The following is a 20,672-nucleotide window of genomic DNA, read 5'->3' on the forward strand; positions in this document are numbered from 1 at the left end:
ATGAGCCCTCTCCTGCTCTAAGTGCTCCTCTGGGCCGGGTTTCTCGGAGGCGGGAGGCTGGGAAGCAGCTGTGGGATCGTGCTCAGGGGGAACCTTTGTTTGCAGGAGGTGTTTCGGTTCAGCGAGCGGGCGCGACGGTGGGGATGGCTACAGCGAGGGGCTGAGCCCACCCTGGCCCCTGTGGCCATCAGAAGCCAGGATGGCGATGCAAGGTGGACGTGGCCTTCAGGGGGTGGGGGGAAATGGGTAGGGACTGGTTGGGAGCACCACATTGTTAGAGGATTTGAAGAAACCCATCTGGAAGAGGCTTTATGGGGTCGTCTAGTTTAGCCCCTAGTTTCATGGTGAGATCAAGTGCAGCTGAAAGGCATTTCTGTGGTTTGGAGCCTGTGCTTATATGGCCATCCCGACGGATCGCTTCAGACACAGCCGTGCTACAGAAGGAACAGCACGGGTTTAGCTGATGCTAAGCTGTCAGAGCGAAGGGACCTCATCCTTAACTCCTGGTCTTCACGGGTTTAACCCCAGTGACTGTCTTCCCATTGCTGCCTCTCCAAGGAGCCCCTTTTTGGTGTAAAACCAACTAAAAGCTGGAGGGATCTTTCAGTGCCATGTCCCCATGAGCATCACACGGCCGAGTCGGGCTCTTCACACAGAATCACAGAATCAATGAGGTTGGAAGAGCCCTCTGGGCTCATCGAGTCCAACCATTGCCCTGACACCACCATGGCAACTAGACCATGGCACTAAGTGCCATGTCCAGGCTTTTCTTAAACCCCTCCAGAGATGGTGACTCCACCACCTCCCTGGGCAGCCCCTTCCAATGCCTAATGACCCTTGCTGACAAGAAATGCTTCCTAATGTCCAACCTGAACCTCCCCTGGCGAAGCTTGAGGCTGTGTCCTCTTGTCCTGTCGCTGGTTGCCTGGGAGAAGATGCTCGGGGCTGGAAGGTGCCGCTGCCTCCCCAGTCACATCACACTAGAGTGGTTTTGGTTTCTGGGGACTGAAGGAAAAGCATCAAACTTGACATAACCAAACGGTCGCCACTTGCCGGCCCCCTCCCGATGCCGTCGCCGCAGCTGCGCTTCGCCCCACGTCTGCTGCCGGCGCTGGGGCACGGCGCAGGAATGCCGGCGAGCCGGGGCCTGCCGCGGCTGGCACACGCCGCGCTGCTTATCCAGGATCTCGCCTCCGAGTGTTAATTAAACCCCACCCTTGCCCCAGCCCGAGACGAGGGGGGAGCAGGAGGGGGGCTGCTGCGGGGAGCGAGGGACCCACCGCATCCGACCCTGGCGGGCGAGGGCTTTGGCAGGGCAGGAGGGAGGAGATGGGATCTGGGGGTCCTGCCTCTCCTCCCGACAAGGATCTTTTGGGGAGGTTTGAAACTGGAGTTGCTCAACGCAGTGAATTCAGGCACCGCTCCCTCACACCAGTAAAGGCTTTATGCTGGGGGAGGGAGAATCCCTGGACAGCAATAACCAAAGCCACACTCTTGTTTTATTTTGGAGCAGGTCAGGTCGTCCGGGGCCTGCGGAGCCCTTCAGCACCTCTTTGTCTGCTTAAATAAAAATAAAAACGAGGGAAGAAATCCCAGGAGGGGTGATGCAGCGAGTGAGTAAAGCCCTGAGCAGCGTTACTCATCTTGCCGTTCAGATGCCGCTGTGTCTAACCCCACTCTGGGTCCTCACCCCAAGTGAAAGCAGCAGGGGACGTTGGCGTTCTTGGGTGCTCTATTTATGACTCCCTTAATTCCCGGACCCTTTCAGACGAGGAGCTGACTCAGAAATGCCGCCGTTGCTAATCACCGTGTGCCTCGTGGACGGTGTCCCTGGGTTTCTCCCAGGTGCTGCGGCTTTTTGGGAGAGGGGGCTGCTGGTAGCCCGTGGCCTTGAGGGGGTACAAGGGAGCTCACGGGCATCGCGTCCCCCTCCTGAGCTGTTGTGGTGGGACGGGGCATTGGTGGCAGGGAGAGGCGTGGGATGAGGACGTGGCTGCACGGCGCCGTGTGGGGTATCACAGAATCAATGAGGTTGGAAGAGCCCTCTGGGCTCATCAAGAGCAACCATTGCCCTGACACCACCATGGCAGCTAGACCAGGGCACTAAGTGCCATGTCCAGTCTTTTCTTAAACCCCTTCAGAGATGGTGACTCCACCACCTCCCTGGGCAGCCCCTTCCAATGGCTAATGACCCTTGCTGAGAAGAAATGCTTCCTAATGTCCAACCTGACCCTCCCCTGGCTAAGCTTGAGGCTGTGTCCTCTTGTCCTGTCGCTGGTTGCCTGGGAGAAGAGGCCGACTCCCACCCGCTACAACCTCCCTTCAGGTAGTTGTAGACTGCACTAAGGTCACTCTGAGCCTCCTCTTCTCCAGACTGAACACCCCCAGCTCCCTCAGCCGTCCCTCGGTGGTTATTTTGCAGGAGAGCTGAAATGGGTGGTTTCTTCCCAGAAGTTTATCCCTTTTATGTTCACAGAGTGCGCTCCTCGGCGGGCTGGGGACGGCCACGGGCCCTGATGGCACAAGTGCTGTTTTGTGATCTTCGTCTGAGGATCTTAAGGGTCTTTTCCAACCTAAATGATTTTGTGATTCAGTCTCCGGGCCCGGCGGCTCTGCTCCTGCCGCTGCAGAGCTGCTCCCTGGGACGGGCAGAGGAAGACCTGCGTCCCACCTCAGGACCAGGGGGCTGAACCGGAGAGCAGGAGGGGATCCGTGTGCTGGTGGGTCAAGGTGTTTACACCGAAGCGTTTACACTCCAAGCCTTAATTTCTTAAGACAGTGCGTTAGCAGGAATGTGTGCTCGCAGGTGATGCCCAGGCCTCCGGGGAGGCGTTGGGAGGTGGTGGAGTCACCATCTCTGGAGGGGTTTAAGAAAAGCCTGGACATGGCGCTTAGTGCCCTGGTCTAGTTGCCATGGTGGTGTCAGGGCAATGGTTGGACTCGATGATCCCAGAGGGCTCTTCCAACCTGGTTGATTCTGTGATTCTGGTTTTGGTAACTGCACACCCAACCATATACCCCAAAACCCCATAGCTGGGGGTGCGTGGCCAGTGGGAGAGGGGAGGTGGGTTTCTGGGATGGGATGGGGCAGGGACAAGACGCTCTGCCACTTGCTGTGCCCCAGCCTGGCCGAGGATATTTTTAACCCTTCTGTGCCCCCGGAGGAATGCGTGCGGCTCCCGACAGTCGTCCAGTTGGGAGCAGCTGGGTGGGACTGGGCTGGGAGCGGGGACCGGCTGCACGACGGTGTCTTCTTGTTGAACGCTTTCCAGCCCTACTTAAAGTATCTCTGGTCAGTATTTTCAGCATCAGCAACACAGGCAAAAATGCCTCCTCTCTGACAGCTGTTAAGCTGCCTTAAAGGCACCATCTCCCCTCGTTGGAGAAGAGGATGATAAATGGGGGTGGGAAGCGAGGGCTGTGCCAGGGGAGGAGGCTGTCACCCAGCCTGGCTGGAGGTGCAGAGCCGTGGTGGTGGTTGGAGCCCTTCTCACCTGGTAATCCAGGCGTGGTGTAAATAAATGTGGTTTTGCACAAGAGGCACTTGGGCACGAGTGGCCCCTGCAGCCTCCTCGCTCCTTGGAAATAAATTTTATCGCAAAGGGAAGAGTGAACCTGTCGGGGAGCCGCAGAGATGGGTTCTGACCTTGACTTGTCAGCAGGGAGGCACAGGCGCTTCCCTGATCCCGAACAAGAGCGAATTAAGCCGAGAGCTGCTGACACCGACCAAATCACTTTTTCTTTTCTTGACCGTAGAACAATGAGGCTGTGATCCAACGGTCCCTTTGAGGAGCTGGCTCAGGTCACCGCTCCAAAGCCACCCACGTGCAGATGTTTTGGTGACCCTGCCAGGTCTCAGCTGAGGGACGTGGCCCTAGGAATGTCCTCTTGCAAGAGCGCTCGTTAGCTGGTGGTGGTGACACTTCGCAGCGTTTCCAGGAGATACTAAAAATACCAGCTTAGCATGAGGCCGGGAGAGCTGAGGATCCGAGGGAGGAGGAGATGGGAACCTTGGTGTCTGCAAGAGCTGAGCAGAGGAGGGAGAGGAGCCCGGTCCTGGTGGGACGTGGCCGTGGAGGGGGGATCTGGGGGAAGCACGTGCTGGAGTAAACCCAGGACTTTCCTGTCACCATTCACTGCCGGGGAAGGGAGTGACTGGGGCAGACGGGGGCTTCTCTGGGGAAGGGCTGGGGCTTGCGTTAGTCACCGCAGCGTTTCGAGAACAATTGCCAATTCTTCTGCTGAAGGAGTGGTTTAAAATGTCTCCCATCCAGAGGATTCTCTGGATGATAACGCGCTTACCTCACTTCCTAAAGAGCCTCCAGAACAGTTTATTTATCACCCCATCCCTTGTCTCTCCCTGCTGTCCCCCGTTGCTCTGACACCGGGTGAGGAGTAGCTTCTGCAGTTCTCCATTTCCCCAGGGTGGGCAGTGGGGTGGCAGCACCCTGCCCGTGGGCACTGGGTCAGCAGCAGCACGGAGCAGGGTGGCTGGGGAGCCCGGGGTGCTTCACCCGCCCTCGTGCAGCGCCGGAGCGAAGGCTGGCAGCCAGGGAGGGGGATTGGCAGGAGAGGACAGAGATGGGCATCTCAGCAGGTTGCACCTCCCATGCCAAGGACATGCGAGGACTCTGGCGCATGGCTCTGCCCTTCTCTCAGGGTGCTGCCAGGCTGTTTCGGGGTGCCCTGTGTGCACAGATGGGGTCCCAGGGGAGCCCCAGGCTCCACAGCGATGGAGCGCTGGATGCCACGGTGTGGGGCTGTAACATCCAGGAGAATTATTTATACCAACATCTATATTAGCTGCCTTCGCAGCAGAGGTGCAGACCCCCGTGGAGGCAGCCGAGGTTTCCTCCCCCAGCCCTGCGGAGGAGAGTCCCGGATTAACGGGCTCCAGGTTGCAAATTGCTGCTTGAAGAGGCGCGCTGGCTGTCCCCGCGTCGCGAGCAGCCTTTGAAGAGAGGGATTGCGTGGTGGGCACAGGCCTGACGTGAAATCGGTTTGAAGCCAGCTGTAAGCCGAGGGGATAAGGGAGCACCCAGCCCCGCACGGTGGGATGGGATTAGCCCGGGACAGGCTGGGAGCTCGGGGCTTGGAAACAAAGATTTGGCTAAAGGAGCGAGTTTTGGAGGGGAGCACTGCAAGGGGATGAAGAAATCCCTCTGACCTTCGGACAAACGCAGCAAAGGCTTCAAAAAACGTGAATCCTCTGGTAAAAATCCCAGTGAAACCTCCCCAGCCCTTTCTAAGGTGGCTTTTGGGTGGGCGTGATGGGGCTTTGTGTGTTGGTTGCGGCGTCTGAGGGAGGCTGAAACCCACCACCACCTCGGTGACCCTCACAGAGTCAGATATGGGGGACAGAGTGACCCACATGGAGTTGGACGTGGGGAACGGGGTCAGCAAGACCTGTAGGGACAAAGCTCGTGGTGCAAAGGCAGGAGCTCTCCTGCACCCACCCGCAAGCGGGTGCTGCGCTGCCCAGGGCAGGAGGGCACCAAGGTGACGATTAAAGAAGCTTTGAGGACGAAGGAGGCCCTTGGTTGTACCCTGGGCTCATTAGCGACGTGTCCATCAGAGATCTTGAGCTGTCTCTGGGCTCTTTTGCTCGTCACATAACACAGGTCCCTCATTTCCAGCTGCTGAGATGCATTAAAAGAAAGCTAAAAATACATCGGTTTCCAAATACTGCTTCCCCATGTAAACAGTGGCGGCTGCGGCGCGCGGGATGTAACGCCGTGGTAAACAGGGTGACATCAGCCCGTGACGGGGAAGGCACGCGTGGCCAGTGGCCAGTGGCCATATGAGGAAAGCTTGAAACCCTCAGGGCCAGGAGACAAACGGGGATGCTCCTACTTTGGAGCAAGTCTGGGAAAACCTCCGGGTGGGTTTTAGCTGAGGGTCTTTATCTGCAGGACGTGCCCATCACATGGCCTGGGGTGGCTCTGGGGACACGAGGGGGTCTGGGCTGGGTGACAGCCCTTGGCAGAGCGGTTTGCTCCTCTCCCTGGAGGCATCATCCGCAGCCGTGAGCCCCCAGCTCGGGTTTGCCCAAGACGTGCTGGTACCGGCGCAGGCGAGAGGTTTGGTGACTACACAAAAGCCAGATGAGGGGTCTTGGGGGTCTGTTCTGCCCACTGCCACGGGTCTGGTGAGCTGCGAAGCGAGCAGCTGTGCTGTCCTGAGCTCGGGGCTGCAGCTCTGAAGCTCTATCAGCCTTTTATTTCAATCCTGGCACGTGCTGCTGGCAGGGCTCTGCGTGCCGGAGCCGCTCGGAGACATCCGAAAGGACAAAAATTCAGACAGGACCTTCCCGTCCTGCCCTGTCCTTCCCTCGCACCAAAGCAAAGCTCGAGCAAAGCCCTGAAGTTGCAATTCCCAGCAATTCTGTCCCCATCGCTGGGGTGGCACTTGGTGGCTTACAGCCAAATGACCCATGAGTTGGGCAACCTGCGAGAGCTCCAGCTCGGATCTTCAAGCCAGGGACAGCAGGTTTTTAATTGGCTTTAGTACTTGCCCAGTATTTCCCTGATGGTTTTGGAGACAGTGGGGGGATGTGTTGGAGGAAGATTTGGTTCGCTTCTGGCACGTGACTTGGTGAGGAAATGGGAAAAGAATTTCTGGCTGTGAAACGGCAGCTCCACGTCGTTCGTTCCTTCTTCACAGTGGAACAAAAAGCCTCCGCGCCCCAGCCCGGATGCCTGGGATTCCTCGCGGAGGGGCCCCGGAGCAGTAACGGTCCTGCTCCTGCTCCTGCTCCTGCTCCTGCTCCTGCTCCTGCTCCTGCTCCACCAGCTCCCGGCCAAGGTGGCAGCCGGGGAGCGGGGGGCAGCTTTGCCGGGGCGCTGGCACGGCACGGCCGCCCTGTCCCTGTTGTTTCAGCTGCACTGGATTAATAATATGGACCAAGAGTTGGGGTGTGTGTCCCCCCCTAAGTGTAAAAATGTGGGTTTTGGGACGCTCTCGCAGTGCTGGAGGCTGTGGGGCCAGCCCTGACCGTCCCTCTGTGGGTTTGGGGGGACGTGGAGGGGACAGCCATGGCAAAGGGGCTCCCCCTCGTGCAGCGCGGGGCTGCGGGGGGGTGCTCGTACACCCCTCCCAGGTCCCCACTCCCTCCCCACCTCCTGCTCTTTTCCTTGGTCATATTTAATTACGGAAATAAGGAGTTTCCAAAGATTTCCCGGTGTGCAGCCGGCCCCGCCGCACACTTCGGGCTGTTCAACGGGCGTTTCTCCTCCCCAGCCCCGAGCCCTCCCCTTCCACAAAACACCCGTTCACGTCTCTTGGAAAGGAAAAAGCCCCTTGGGGAACACTGGAGCTGCTGCGTGCGCGGTTGGTGCCGGGGCACTTGGGACAGAGGGTCCAAGGGCTTGGGGACGGCGAAGCTGAGCTCCCACCGCAGCCGTGCCATGACCTTGGCCAAGCCCTAGTGTTTTCAGAGGCAGCAGGCACCTGCAGCACGTCAAAAAAATCAGACTTTTCATCTCTTCCTTGGTTTTAACCTCTCAGCTCTAACATGGTGGGGTGGGGAAGGCTTTTGGTGAAGCTGTGGCACGGCAAAGCGCAGACCGAGGTCACCATCTCCTGGCATTGGCACTATTGGGGCACACTTTTATGCGTTAAGCACCTGCCCAGCCTCTTGTATTTTTATCCCGACGCTATAATCCATCCCCTGGCTGGTGGCTGGTGGGGTGGGTTGTTGCCTGGAGATGCGTGGAGGCTGTTTCGAGCCCTCCTGTTTTCTCTCCCCAGTCTGTGCCTTCCCCCAGCATCGCTTCGCAGCCGTGATTCACGCGCCCGGGCTGCCGCCCTCTCCCAGCCCCGTGGCCGCCGGCCTTAGTGTTCCCCATCTCTTAAACCCGAGGGTCGGGGTGGGGGGAAAAAAGAGGGTGATGGGTCTCGGGGTGGGGGGAGCACGGTGCCAACCCAGAGCTGGGGCTGTAAAAATGAAGTTTTTTGGGAACAGGAGCTGGCGAGGCGTGGGGTGACAAGTTGCGGGTGGGTTTTTGGCAGCGCTGGCAGAGCGATGCGGCTTCGGGGAAGGCAAAAATGGCACTTTTTGGGGGGGATGTCGGCGATTTAATAACTCGGCTCTTTGTGCAGGGGTGGGGGTGAGGGGAAGGGGGTGCCTGTGGGGAGGGACCAGGCCCCCTCCCAGCGCGGGGCTCGGCTGGGAAGCGCCGATTCGGGGAAAAGCCGGTGCCGGTCGCCGACAAAGGGCCGGGGGAGCGCGGCTCGGCGGGGCCGGGGCGCGGGGGGAGCCGGAGCCGGAGCCGAGCCAGGGCGTTGCTGCTCTTTGTCGGGGGCTGCCGCCTCCCCCCGGAGGAGGGGCCGGCCCCGGCGGGGCGGGGAAGGGACCAGCCCCGGGCTGCCGCCGCCCGCGGAGACCCCCCCCTCCGCGCCCCATCCTCGGTCAGGCTCCGGTACCCCCTTCCCGGGGCCGGTGGGGGGAGCGCGGGGAAAGGGGGGGGGTGCGGAAGGGGCCGCGGTGCCCGGGGAGGGGGCGGCCCCGCTGGTCCCGCCCCGCGGCGCCGCCCCCGCCTCCCCCCGCCCTCCGCCGGGGCTGGCAGCGCGGCGGGAGCCGGTGCTGGCGGCGGGGCCGGGGCCGGGGCGTGCGGCGGCTTGCGCGGCTCGGCCTTTTGTTCCGCCGGCGGGAAGGAGAGCGGGCGGCGGCGGAGGAAGAGGAGGAGGAGGAGGCGGCGGAGGAGGAAGGCAGCGGCCCGGGCCCGCCATGCATCCCGCCGCGCCGGCCGGGGGCTGCCCGCGGGGGCGGCGCGGAGCCCCCCGCCCCCGGCCCGGCCGCTGAGCCGCGCAGCGGAGGGGCGAGAGCGGCGGGGAAGGGGAAGGGAAGGGCGGCCCCGCTGTGTGTGTGTGTCCCCCCGCCCCATTCCCCCTCTCTCCTCGCCGCGGGGACCGGCCCCTGCCCCCCCCCCCCCGCCATGGCCGGGCTGCCCGGCGGCGCGGAGCCGCCGCTGCCCGTTACCGGCCGCCGGGAAAGTTAGTGCGAGAGGGGCCGGGAGGAGGAGGAGGAGGAAGAAGCAGCCGCCTCAGCAGCCTCCGGCCGCGGCTGCTCGCCGTCCCCCCCGCCGGCTCCCGGCAGCTCGGGGGATTTCGTGCCGCTCCGTCCCCTTTGCCATTTTTGGATGCGTTTTATAGCCAATTTTTTTTTTTTTTCCTGGGGAGAAAGAGAAAAAAAAAAAAAAAAAAAGCGAAGACCCAGCAGCCTTCCTCCTCCTACACCACCGCTGCAGGACTCCGCGTGTGCCCCGACCGCTGCGCAGAGACCGGCTGGATTTGGGGGGGTTCGGTGGCTCTCGGTGGCCCCGGCGAGGTGACGGGGAACAACAATGCCATCATGTTTTTGAGACAGGAAACCTCCGAGTTTGCCCTGAATGAAGAACTTCCTGTGTTTAAACTTGCACGAATATCCGCTGACAAGCTCGGTTCAAATGAAAACACGAGAGTCGGGGGGAGAGGCTAATTCAGACCAGCTGGACTTTCCACGGGACTTAGAACTGGGCAGAAAATGCGAGGAGCCGCTCGCCGCTCGGGCTGCGATACGTGAGCGGCCAGGACGAGCAGTGCCTTTGTTATTAAAGAAGGACAGACGGGAGAAATTAAGAGCTTCAAACTCTTCCGCAGTTTGTGTCGCAAACGGCGCTTGGGAATATTTTATCGAAGCTGTCGCATTCGGATGGTTTTTGCTGATGGATGAGGTTTTTTTAAGGGGGTCGGGGGGATGAGATGGGTTGTTTCGCTGCTTGGTGCCGCCGGTCGGGCTGCTGAGCCGGCGCGGGGCTGTCGGCACACCCTCCCGTCCCCGTAGCGTCGCTGCTTTGGGATTAGAGTGTGCCCCGGTGGGTTTGGGACCTGCTGGCTGTGTGATGCTTCCTGCGGTGGCCGACGAAAGGTTGCCGGGACGGTTTCGTCATCCGTAAGGACGAGAGCATGGGCAAACCACTGAGCCGGCCAGACTGTTTACGGCAGAACCGCACTTGCCTGGGGAAGGGCGAGGAGGAGGATGGTTATATAGAGGATTGCTACGTGCCCCAGAGGTCGATATACGACACGATGAGAATTAACGAGCAGATCGATCAGGGATCGAAGCTCAACCAGCTTTCCAAGAGCACCCTCGGCAAGGGGGACGGCAGCACCATATCCAGCAACGGGACCCTGGGAGCTGCCAACGTCTTCGAGTCCAGGGCTCCAGAAACAAAGAAGTTGGACGAGCGAGTCATCTTCGACGCGCTGAAGCTCAGCAGCGACGTCTCCAAGCCGGCGCCGGCTCCACCAAGGAGGCGACCAAACCCCGAGAGGAAGGAGAACGTCAACCGGCGGTCATGGAAGTCCTTCATGCCGCCAAACTTCACCGAATTCGCGGAAAGGATGGGGGCTTCGCTGAGCGAGGTGTCGGAAGCTGGAGCCTCCAACCCTTCGCTGCGGGATAAGCGGGAGTCCAACGCCATGCTCACCGAGCACCCGGGCCAGCCCGACCACGGCGAGCCCACGTCCGAGTCTCTCACCTTGGAACACGTCTCCAAGTCATCCGGCACGGCGGAGGCTCTGACGGCCAAGCAGTTCGGCGCGGATGGCTACGGCGGTCCCCGGGATGAGCGCCAGACCCTGCTGAACGCCGGTGACGGTCGCATCGGGGACCTGGCCAGGGCTCGCCGGCTTCCCAGTGCCACCTGGCCACGAGCCAGGAAGAATTTCATCAAGGGGAGCCTCAGCGATGGGCACCAGGAGACCCTGGAGGCCTCCGAGTCGGACTGTACGGTGGAGAACGTCAACCTCTCTCCGTGCCTTAGCGAAGAGCTGCTGGATGCGGGACTGGATATCCTCATCACCTCCAATCTCAGGGAGAAAACAGAGTCTGAGCTGAGATTTGAGGAGGACGAGCGCTGGGTGATGATGGAGGAGTGGGAGGAGGCGACGCTGTCAGAGAGAGGAAAGGCTGTTCTGGTGGCAGAGGAGAAGAGCTGTTGCTTGGCAGATATTTCTGAAGAAAGGGAACAATTTGCTGCTCCGGCAGACAGCTCTGCCCCCAGCCCGGGGACCTGCCGGTCCTGCGTGTCCCCGGGGGGTGCCAGCAGCCCCCTCACCGGCAACGCGTGCTGTACCAAGGACACGGCGGTGCAGTGCGAGGCTGAGGACTTGGCTCCAGGTTCGGAGCGCTCAGCCAGCCCCACAGGCCCGGAGTTGTCTGACACGGACTCAGTGCAGATGTTCCTGGAGCTGGAAGAGCAGTGCCTGAATGAGGATGGGGGCGATGGGGCCGTCCCCGGCTGCCTGGAGGTTCAGGTGTCCCCGATGGACTCGGAGGGGCTGGATCCAGATTCGGCCAAACTGGCCGGGGTGGCTGTCGAAGCGTGTCAGCGTCAGGCCCCGTTGGATGTCAGTGCTTCAGACTCTGCTGTCGTGTCGGATCTGGAGGACTTTGATGTCACCTGCAGCTCGCAGGTGCTGAGCGCGCTGGAGCCAGCGACGGAGCCCTTCTCGGAAAGGGACACCCCGACGGACTCAGACAGAGAGGCCTCACCCAGCCCCATGGCCACAGCAGGGCCTCCGGCACCAGAGGAGGTGGATGAACCTGACCTGCTGGTGGACCAGGAGCTTATGGGCGGGTGCGCAGTGGCGGTGCTGGTGGCTGCTGGGTTGCCATCTCCTGAGACAGGCCCACGTCCAGCTTCTGGCTTGGCGGGAGCTGGTTACCCCAGCGCTGCGGTGGGGTGGGGTGAGGGTAACCAAGACTTGCTGGTCCCTGACGGTGAAGTGTCACAGCTTCATGAGGAGACCTGTCCTGGCTCAGTGTCCCCACCTGGGCTGTCCCCGTGCCAGCCCCCAGCTCCCGACACGGCGGCGGAGGAGCTGGGGTCTCCCCTGCAGCACGAGGCCAGCACTGAGTGGACAGATCCACCCGGCACCCATCACCTTCTGCCTGGAAGGACTGAGCTCACCAGCTGGGATGTCCCAGAACTGGTTTCTGAGGATGAAGCCACAGATTTGGGATCAGAGAGTGATGGAGCTGAGGGCCAGACTCGCCCGGTGGAAGGTGAGGATGCTCGTTGTGGTTCTCTGCCGCCTTTCCACGCCGGTTCTGTATCAGAGCCGGGCTCCGAGACTCCGACAACATCCCCAGTGCCTGTTGAGGACCTCCTATGGGAAACAGTTTCCCTGGGCCACAGCCTGGCTCTGGAAGGGGCTGCCCATGCCGAGGGGTCCCCCGTGGAGGTGGCTGTCACGCACGGGGAGGCACCGGCAGCCATCCTGCAGCCGGGAGACCTGGACTTGCTGTTTGTCTGCGGCTGGGAGGAGCAGCCAGCAGTGCAGGGGCTGGGTGAGGGGGTCCCGCGGGCTGCGAGCCCGGCCACCCTAGAAGAGCTTCCTGGCACGTCACCCATTGTGGGGCAGCGTGCTCCCGATGCCACCCTATGGGATGTTGGAGCGCTTCCTGCTCCAGCTGAGCCACCAGCACCAGGGGATGTGGCTGTCCCAGAGCCCCCGGCTCAGGAGACACCACCAGCCACCGGGGATCCTACCACGGATGGTGAGGAGCCATGTATTGAGCACCCACCTCCAGATGCCACCACCACTGCCGTGCCCTTGGTGGGGGAAGAGCTTCTGGATGCCCCACCACCGTTTGCTGATGTGCCTCTTGCCACTGTGCCACCACAAGCGGACGACCCACTCATCGCCGGTGCCAGGGATCTCGGTGGTGGCCCTGCGCCGCTGGCAGCGGAGGGGCTGGTAGTGGCCTTGGGGGATACAGATGACTTTGCCGACGTGTTTGTGTCACCCATCCTGGAGCACCTATCCACCGAAGCGCCAGCTTTGGAGGATGACCCCATTGCCAGAGCGCCCGCAGCAGAGGTGGCATCTTGGGACAGTGCCTCTATGCCACTGGGCACGGAGGGTCCCCCCTCTGCCTTCCAACCCCCCGCAGAGGGACCCACCACCCCAGAGCTGCACGAGCTGCCAGGTCTACCCTCTGCCACGGCACCCATGACACAAACCCTCCCCGGGGCAACGCCGGGGGACACCCCCTGTCCCCCCAGCCACGAGGGAGCCCCTTCCCCAGCACCCAGCGAGGGAGAGGTGCCCGCGGGCACTGAGGGACCTCCCGGCGCCGCTCTCCTCGCAGAAGGGCCTCCTGCTCTACCAGATGGATTCGTTCCAGATAACGAGGTATTTGTTGCTCAGACGGGGTTTGAGGCGCAGAAATCGCTTTATTTTGCACTTGAGGGGTGGGTGGGAGGTGGGAGCCCGCTCGGTAACGCACCGCCGCGATCTGTGGGGTTCAGGCTTCGAAACAGCCTTCTCCCTCCTGAGTTCGGCTTGAATTTGGCAGGCAGAAAGTTTCAGGGGGGAGAATTGTGTGCTTTTGTAAGTAGGGGAGGCAAAAGAGTATCGCTGCCTGATGACCTAAACTATTGTCTTCAACTTTTTTGGCTTATTAAAGTACGTTATGGTCACTCAGACGTAAATCACAGGCTACAGCAAAACCTTCTCACCAGATCCTGGCGGGGCGGTTCCCGTCTTTGAAGCAGAAAATATATTAGGAGAGTGGATTATACAACGAATTAAGTGCAAATAATTCCTGTGCTGTGCGGTCACCGCTCTCTGTAGCTTTTAAAGGGAGCAGTAAGGCTCCAGGAAGGGGCTCGGAGTCTCTCTGGTGTTTGGGGCTTTGCTGTGCCGTGCTGGGGGCTTTCGGTGGGGGCATTCCCCCGGCCGAGCGCTGATTTACTGCCGTCTGCGTTAGAAATATCACTAAGGAGACACCAGGAGTTAGTCAGCCCCCCAAATCCCCATTTGGTAGCAGTTACTCATCCTTTGGGCTGTGCCACCCGGTTGAGGGATGCACGTGGAGGGGCTCGGAGAGATGCTTTCACATGGGGGGGTCCGTGTGAGCAGGGGCTGGGGCACCCAGTGTGGACCTTGGCGAGGAAAAAGAGCCGTTGGAGCCTCGTGTCTGTTGTCTGAAATTGGCTGCTGTGGTGGGACCTTTGCTGGTGGGACCCTTATTTTATGTGCAGCGTCTCTGGGTGTTGACCCCACAAATCTTCCCCTTGTTCAAACGTCCTTCAAGCTGTTGGCAGCTCCGGGTTTGTGCCGGGGCGATGCCAGGGGATAAGGGAAGGAGAAAGTGAGGGGACACTGTTGGGAAGCGGGAGGGAAGCGGGGGGACGGTGTGGGAAGCAGGGGGACGGTGTGGGAAGCGTTCCTGGGAGCGAGGAGGAGGTGCAGCGGCGATGTCTTGCCCTGCCCAGCAAAGGCTGTACGTTAAATATTTGTTTCAAAGCTGAGTCACAGCGAGGTTAGTGAAGTAAATCGCTGAAATCTTTTCGTGAGCATAGAAAAACAAGTGTGTCTGACGTGCCCGCTCCTCAGGCCACGAGCGTGGTAACTTTGTAAGGTTCCTCGTGCTCTCGGGCTGCCCCGATCCTGTGTGACAGGTCCCCGTGGGCTGGTGGCCGGGTTTCTGCAGGGCTCCCTCCCTGCCCAGCTCCTTCAAAGCCCCGGAGTTTGTTTCCGCAGCGTGCGGAGGGCTCGGGCCCAGCCCGGCGTGCCAGACTTATCAGCCTGGCCCTTGTGTGGCTTTGGCTGCGCTGAAGCCAGCTCCATATATACCCAGTAACAGGAGATGCGGCCGGGGGAGCAGTGATTTCATGTCACCATTTATTTCTCAGAACCGGGGCATAATTCCCCCTGAGCAAACAGCTCTGGACACCGTCTGCCAGCACACCCTCCGCGTCGTGTCCTCCCTGCCCTCGGGCAGCCGAGCTCTGACAGGAAGGAATAGTTTTTTTTCTTTGAAAATGGGGCACAGAAAGTCAAGGCAGCCCCTCTCAAAGGCTGGGCACTTTGTGTGTGTGTATTTGGGGTTTTTTTGTGCATTTGGGGTTTTTTTGCCTGCCTTTTTGTTCCTTCGGAGGCAAAGAGATGGCCAGGTGCAGAGACCTGTGCCATTCTCGAGGAGAGATCTTGCATCCAAGTGGGAATTTTGTGATGCCGTCAGTGCCCGTGTATTGTTGGGCACATGAGGAGGAGGAGGCTGGTTGCCATCCCCTCCGCTTGCCAAAGAGAAAACGTTGCAACAGGGCTGAGGGCTCCGATCCTGCCCAGTGCTGGGTGCGGGGTGCCCTGTGCTCTGCCGGGCTGGTGGTCCAAGGGACCAGAGGAAGCCCTGAAGGACTCTGCTCCCTTTTTTGGGGGCTTGTGCTGTTCGCTGTGGGGAAGCAGCAGGGTTGTCCCTTGGGACCGGGCTGTGTGGCTGCTCCGGCGGTGCCAGAGAGGGACCAAGGGACCAAGGGCTGTGCCCAGGCGGGTGCTTGCACAGATCCCAGCTCTGATAACGAGCACTTCTTCGGGGAAACAGGATTTTCCCTCCTGCCTCTCTTCACAATGGGGAGCTTCATTCGCTCTCCTCCCCCTTCCCTATCAAATCTTTTTTTTGGTTTCAAAAGCCTTTTCCCCACAGGATTCCCAGGCAGGACCATGCCAAGTACGCGGTGCGGTAAACGACTAGCGCATTAATTGCCTGTTGCCTTTGTCTTTCGAAATACAGCTGGCTTCTCGGTGTCTGCGATTTCGTAGTTAACCCAGCTCATGTGAGGTCAGCTCTCCGTTCTCAATAGCATCACTGTGAGAGTTGCTTTGGGTTTTTCCCCAGGAGCGTTATTTCCCAATCTGGTGGCTCCCCAGAGCTGATGCTCTCATTTCTTCCCCGATTTGCTCTCTCCACCTCACTCCAGTGCTTGGAAAAAGGGGATTTACCCATTTAAAAGCGGAGGTGGATACGTGTAGATGCGTGTGGTGCTCCACACCAGTGAATGCCTGCGACATCTGTGTTACTGGGTCAAGGCGAGGGAGGAGTTTAGACAAACTTGCACAACTCTAATAAAATCAGTGCAAGTAGCTACTGCATCTTCAATCAATCAATCACTCAGGTTGGAAGAGCCCTCTGGGATCATCGAGTCCAACCATTGCCCTGACACCACCATGTCAACTAGACCAGGGCACTAAGTGCCATGTCCAGTCTTTTCTTAAACCCCTCCAGAGATGGTGACTCCACCACCTCCCTGGGCAGCCCCTTCCAATGGCTAATGACCCTTGCTGAGAAGAAATGCTTCCTAATGTCCAACCTGACCCTCCCCTGAGAAGGGGATCTTCTCTAGAGAAGAAAGCCTGGTGTATCTACTGAATGACGGAGGGGCTGTAAGAGCAGCTCACGGGTTATAAATACCTTTTCTCTCCCACCCTTCCCATCCCCAGCTGTTCCAGAAGGAGCAAGTGGATCCTCTCCAGCTAAAACTACAGCAAGTCAATGGAGTTGGTCAAGGACTCATCCAAAGCGCTGGGAAAAACTGTGACGTCCAAGGGCTGGAGCATGACATGGAAGAAATCAACACCCGCTGGAACACCCTCAACAAGAAGGTGAGAGCATGGGGAGGGGCTGTAACTGGTTTCTCTCGGCCCTGTTGGGGTCTGGGAGGAGAATGAGGTCGTTGACAGGGAGCTGAGGCTCCGGCATCAATGCATCACCAGCCTGACCATGCAATGGGGTTGTGTTTGGGGTGCAGGTGGCCCAAAGAGTTGCTCAGCTGCAAGAGGCCCTGTTGCACTGCGGGAAGTTTCAGGACGCCCTGGAGCCGTTGCTGAGCTGGCTGACGGACACCGAGGAGCTCATCTCCAACCAGAAACCTCCCTCCGCGGAGTACAAGGTGGTGAAAGCCCAGATCCAGGAGCAGAAGGTGAGCGAGCACAGGGCAACGGTGGCCTCGGTGGGAGGGGGGGCTCTGGACAGCCAGACAATATTATTGTAACAGAGAAGGTGTAGCTGGGGTGTCCACGAGCCTGCTTCTTTCATGGTGGATCTTCTGGTTCCCCACATCCTGATGTAATAAGCAGCAGCTCGTTTGCCCGCGCTCGCTATCTCCATCGTCTGAGTCGCCAGCGTTACTTTATTGTCCCACTGCCTCTGGAAGTTTGCTGCTGGTTTTGCTGGTCGGCCGTGTTTTTCCAGCCCTGAGTTTTGTTTGTGCTGGTAATTCTGCTGCGTCAGGAGCGAGCTGGCGTTGGAGGTGTCGGTTGGGGTGTTTGGACAAAGTGAACGTACGAGCTGTAAGAGCCGCCGCGAGGCGTTGCCGGTGTTTGCAGAGATAACAGCCCGGGCCGGCGCCTGCCCTCGCCAGCGGGCGGATGAAAGTTCAAGTGTACTCGTGGTAAAATGGTTTAGAAATGAATTCTTACCGGGGCTTGGTCCGACGTACTGAGACTTTGAAGAGGAAAACTATTTAAAGTGAAAGTGAAAAACTTGATGAGTTTGGGGTGGGGGTGATGGGGAAGCCTCTGAAAACTTCTCTGGCACAGAAGTGCTTTGGATCTCAAAGGGATGGAATAGAATGGAATGGAATGGAATGGAATGGAATGGAATGGAATAGCGAGTCCAGAGGAGGCCACGGAGGTGCTCAGAGGGCTGGAGCCCCTCTGCTCTGGAGACAGGCTGAGAGAGCTGGGGCTGTTCAGCCTGGAGAAGAGAAGGCTCCAGGGAGACATTCTAGCACCTTCCAGTGCCTGAAGGGGCTGCAGGAAAGCTGGAGAGGGACTTTTTACAAGGGCATGGAGTGACAGGACGAGGGGGAACGGTTTTAAACTGAAAGAGGGGAGATTTAGATGAGATATGAGGAAGAAATTCTTTACCATACGAGTGGTGAGACCCTGGCCCAGGTTGCCCAGAGAAGCTGTGGCTGCCCCCTCCCTGGCAGTGTTCAAGGCCAGGTTGGATGGGGCTTGGAGGCTTGGAGCAACCTGGTCTGGTGGAAGGTGTCCCTGCCTGTGGCAGGGGGGTGGGAACTGGATGGTCTTTAAGGTCCCTTCCAACCCAAACCATTTGATGATTCTATATGGGAATGGAATGGAATGGAATGGAATATTTTGGTTGGAAGGGACCTACAGTGATTGTCTAGTTCAACTGCCTGACCACTTCAGGGCTGACCAAAAGTCAAAGCATACGATTATATTATTGTTGGGGTTTTTTTTGAACTGGTTTTGGTGGCAGAGGCTGTCCCACTGGCCTGGCTTTCATCTCAGCCCCGCGCTTCTGATGGTTTTCAGCCACAAGCAGAGATTTGCTATCTCGGAGGGCTAGAAGAGGTTCTGCTGATCCCATCTGGTAACTTTTAATCCTTTGTTTCATTCCGACGCTACAGCTGCTCCAGCGGCTCCTGGACGATCGCAAAGCCACCGTTGAGATGATCCAAGCGGAGGGCGGCAGGATCGCGCAGTCGGCCGAGCCGGCGGATCGGGAGAAGATCGTGGGGCAGCTGGAGAGCCTGGGGCGGCGCTGGGCAGGGCTGCTGGGCCGGGCGGCTGGCAGGTGAGGGTCTCTGTCCCACGGCCAGACACACAGGGCGAGCTTGGCCGGTGCCCCGGGGCTCGGGGTCACACCACGCGGGAAGCTGGCGGAGATTTCTGTGCGGATACATCCTGGAAACAGCTGGAAAACATGAGAAATCAAAGCCTGTTTGGGAGCTGAAGTTGATAGCGGTGGTTTACAATGGCAGGGAAGAGCTCAGATTAAATAAATTCCCTGCAGGGGATGGATGTTATTTTTATTCCTTGAAGCGATAACATTAGCAACATCCTGTTGACACCTTTCTCCTGCCTGAATCTCGTTTATGAGGCGCTTGTTGCTCCATAAGCTAAGATTTGAGGTTATAAAGTCACTTTTGAGGGCCAGATTTGACCTCCCAGTGTTTTAAATCACTGCTGCCTAGATGGACTGTCCATCTAGGACTTGTACCGGGGCCGGGCTGTCTCTGAACAGAAGCTCAGCAGCTCTGAAACACCAAGAGCCCGGCCACGAGCCGAGCACATTGGAGCATCTCCGAGACAGTGGTAGGAATGGAAGAAAAGCAGCACCATGGGGGAGCCTTTCTGCCACCTTTATGGGGGGATAACTGGACCCTAAAGGCACAGCTGCAGGAAAAAGCTGATTTTGCAGTTTCTCCACACTGATTTTTGTGTTTGCCTTCACGGCTTGCCCGACACGGTGTGTCACCTTGCTCTGGACAGGGCTACCGTGGTTCCCTCTTCCTACTCGAAGCTGCTTCCCATGCCTGGCTCCAGCGGGGAGCTGCTCCTTAGTGGTTTATTCCTTCTTCTAGGCAGAAGCAGCTCGAGGACATCTTGGTGCTGGCCAAGCAGTTCCACGAAACCACGGAGCCCGTGTCGGACTGGCTGTCGGTGACGGAGAAGAAACTGGCCAACTCGGAGCCCATCGGGACCCAGACGGCCAAGATCCAGCAGCAGATCAGTCGGCACAAGGTGCATGACCGGGGGCTGCTCCTGGGAGGTGGCTGGGAGCGAGTCCCACTCACGTGGATGTTTCTGCCGTGGCGAGGGGGGTTTTTGGCATGAACAAGTGTTGGAGGAGTTCTCCAGGCTCCAAACAGAGAAGGCTGCAACCCCTAACCCCACAGTGTGGGTAAATATTAAACTGATTCATTTGCTGCGAGGTGCATCTGGCTCCAGATAGGAAAACCATTCCTGTGCTTGTGTTTCTTCTAAACTTTTTTTATTTCGATGCAATTTGCCCGTTCACGGGTGGGTTTTGTGTCTCATTCGTTCCTTCAGTTGCATTCATTGTTTCTGTTTCCCCTTTTTATGTTGTTTTTTTTTTCTTTAATCCATTTTTTTTCACTCATTTTCCTTTCTGTTGTCCCATTTTATCCTCCCGGCATTCAGGCTCTAGAGGAAGAGATAGAGAGCCACGCTGCCGACGTGTCTCGGGCGGTCGGGGTCGGGCAGTCCCTCTCCTCCCTGAGCTGTGCCGCCGAGCGGAGGCTGCTGGCAGAGAAGTTAGACTCTCTGCGGAGCCGCTACGGCGAGGTCCGCGAGCGGGGCTGCCGGAAGGCAGAGCTGCTGGAGCAGGCGCTGGCTAACGCCAGGCTCTTTGGGGAGGAGGAGGTGGAAGTGCTCAACTGGCTGGCTGAGGTCGAGGACAAGCTCAGCTCGGTATCCGTAAAGGATTACAAACGGGACGTCCTGCAGAAGCAGCATGCTGACCAGCTGGTATTTTCCATTTTCTTCCATGTTTATGTTTTATTTTATTTTATTGCATTTATCTGGTTTGATTTTTTTTGTTTGTTTCTGGTCTGACTTTAATTTTGCAAAGCTTGTTCCGCTGCTGGTTCTCATCTAGGCTTGGAAGGGTGTAAAGAGATTTCATGTGTTAAAAACAAGAATTGTGGCCCCAAAAATGGGTTTCCCAGGGTGAGGGAGAAACTTCAAATGATTCATTGGCTTTGTGAACAATGTCTGAGCGAGCTTGGCCACCCCGTGCCTTTGGAAAGCTGGATGCTCTTTCCAAGAATGAGAGATTGAAAAGCCCGGTGGGTTTTCCGAGCCAGGCTGGCCACCGAGGAAGCCGTCTGCTTCCGCTCCCCGGGGGCCATGCAGGCTCTTCTCAAGAGTGAGGTTATGTCTAATACCAGGGCGAGTTCTTCGGTAACACGTATCCAGTGGGTTGGGATGGGGTTGCTCTAAGATTTGAGCCTTTGGGTCCCAGAAGTCCCAATAAATCCTGTAGCAGGAGAAGGTTGACCAGACAAGTATCAGATCTGTGGTCCACCCTTCCCGTGCTCAGCAGGAGCAGCTCGTGCTCTGCTCAG

General features: G+C 58.7%; 2 protein-coding genes across 7 annotated transcripts in view; both read left to right on the forward strand.

Moving 5' to 3' along the window:
- The window catches only part of MACF1 (microtubule actin crosslinking factor 1), a 133,427-nt gene that overhangs the window by 85,655 nt on the left and 27,100 nt on the right, over positions 1 to 20,672 (forward strand). For all 6 annotated transcript variants that reach the window (XM_068417751.1, XM_068417754.1, XM_068417749.1 and 3 more), the window contains exons 58-62: positions 16,273 to 16,434; positions 16,581 to 16,751; positions 18,210 to 18,376; positions 19,167 to 19,326; positions 19,747 to 20,073. In XM_068417751.1, the coding sequence (XP_068273852.1) occupies positions 16,273 to 16,434; positions 16,581 to 16,751; positions 18,210 to 18,376; positions 19,167 to 19,326; positions 19,747 to 20,073 (987 nt within the window). The remainder of the gene's footprint in view (positions 1 to 16,272; positions 16,435 to 16,580; positions 16,752 to 18,209; positions 18,377 to 19,166; positions 19,327 to 19,746; positions 20,074 to 20,672) is intronic.
- Positions 9,132 to 15,518, forward strand: LOC137673328 (microtubule-actin cross-linking factor 1, isoforms 6/7-like). The gene is made up of 2 exons (XM_068418077.1): positions 9,132 to 13,241; positions 15,479 to 15,518. Exons 1-2 carry the CDS (start codon positions 9,946 to 9,948, stop codon positions 15,516 to 15,518), a joined length of 3,336 nt encoding a protein of 1,111 aa, XP_068274178.1. The 5' UTR covers positions 9,132 to 9,945.

Source organism: Nyctibius grandis, chromosome 24 (assembly GCF_013368605.1).
Source record: "Nyctibius grandis isolate bNycGra1 chromosome 24, bNycGra1.pri, whole genome shotgun sequence".
NCBI classification, from domain to species: domain Eukaryota; kingdom Metazoa; phylum Chordata; class Aves; order Nyctibiiformes; family Nyctibiidae; genus Nyctibius; species Nyctibius grandis.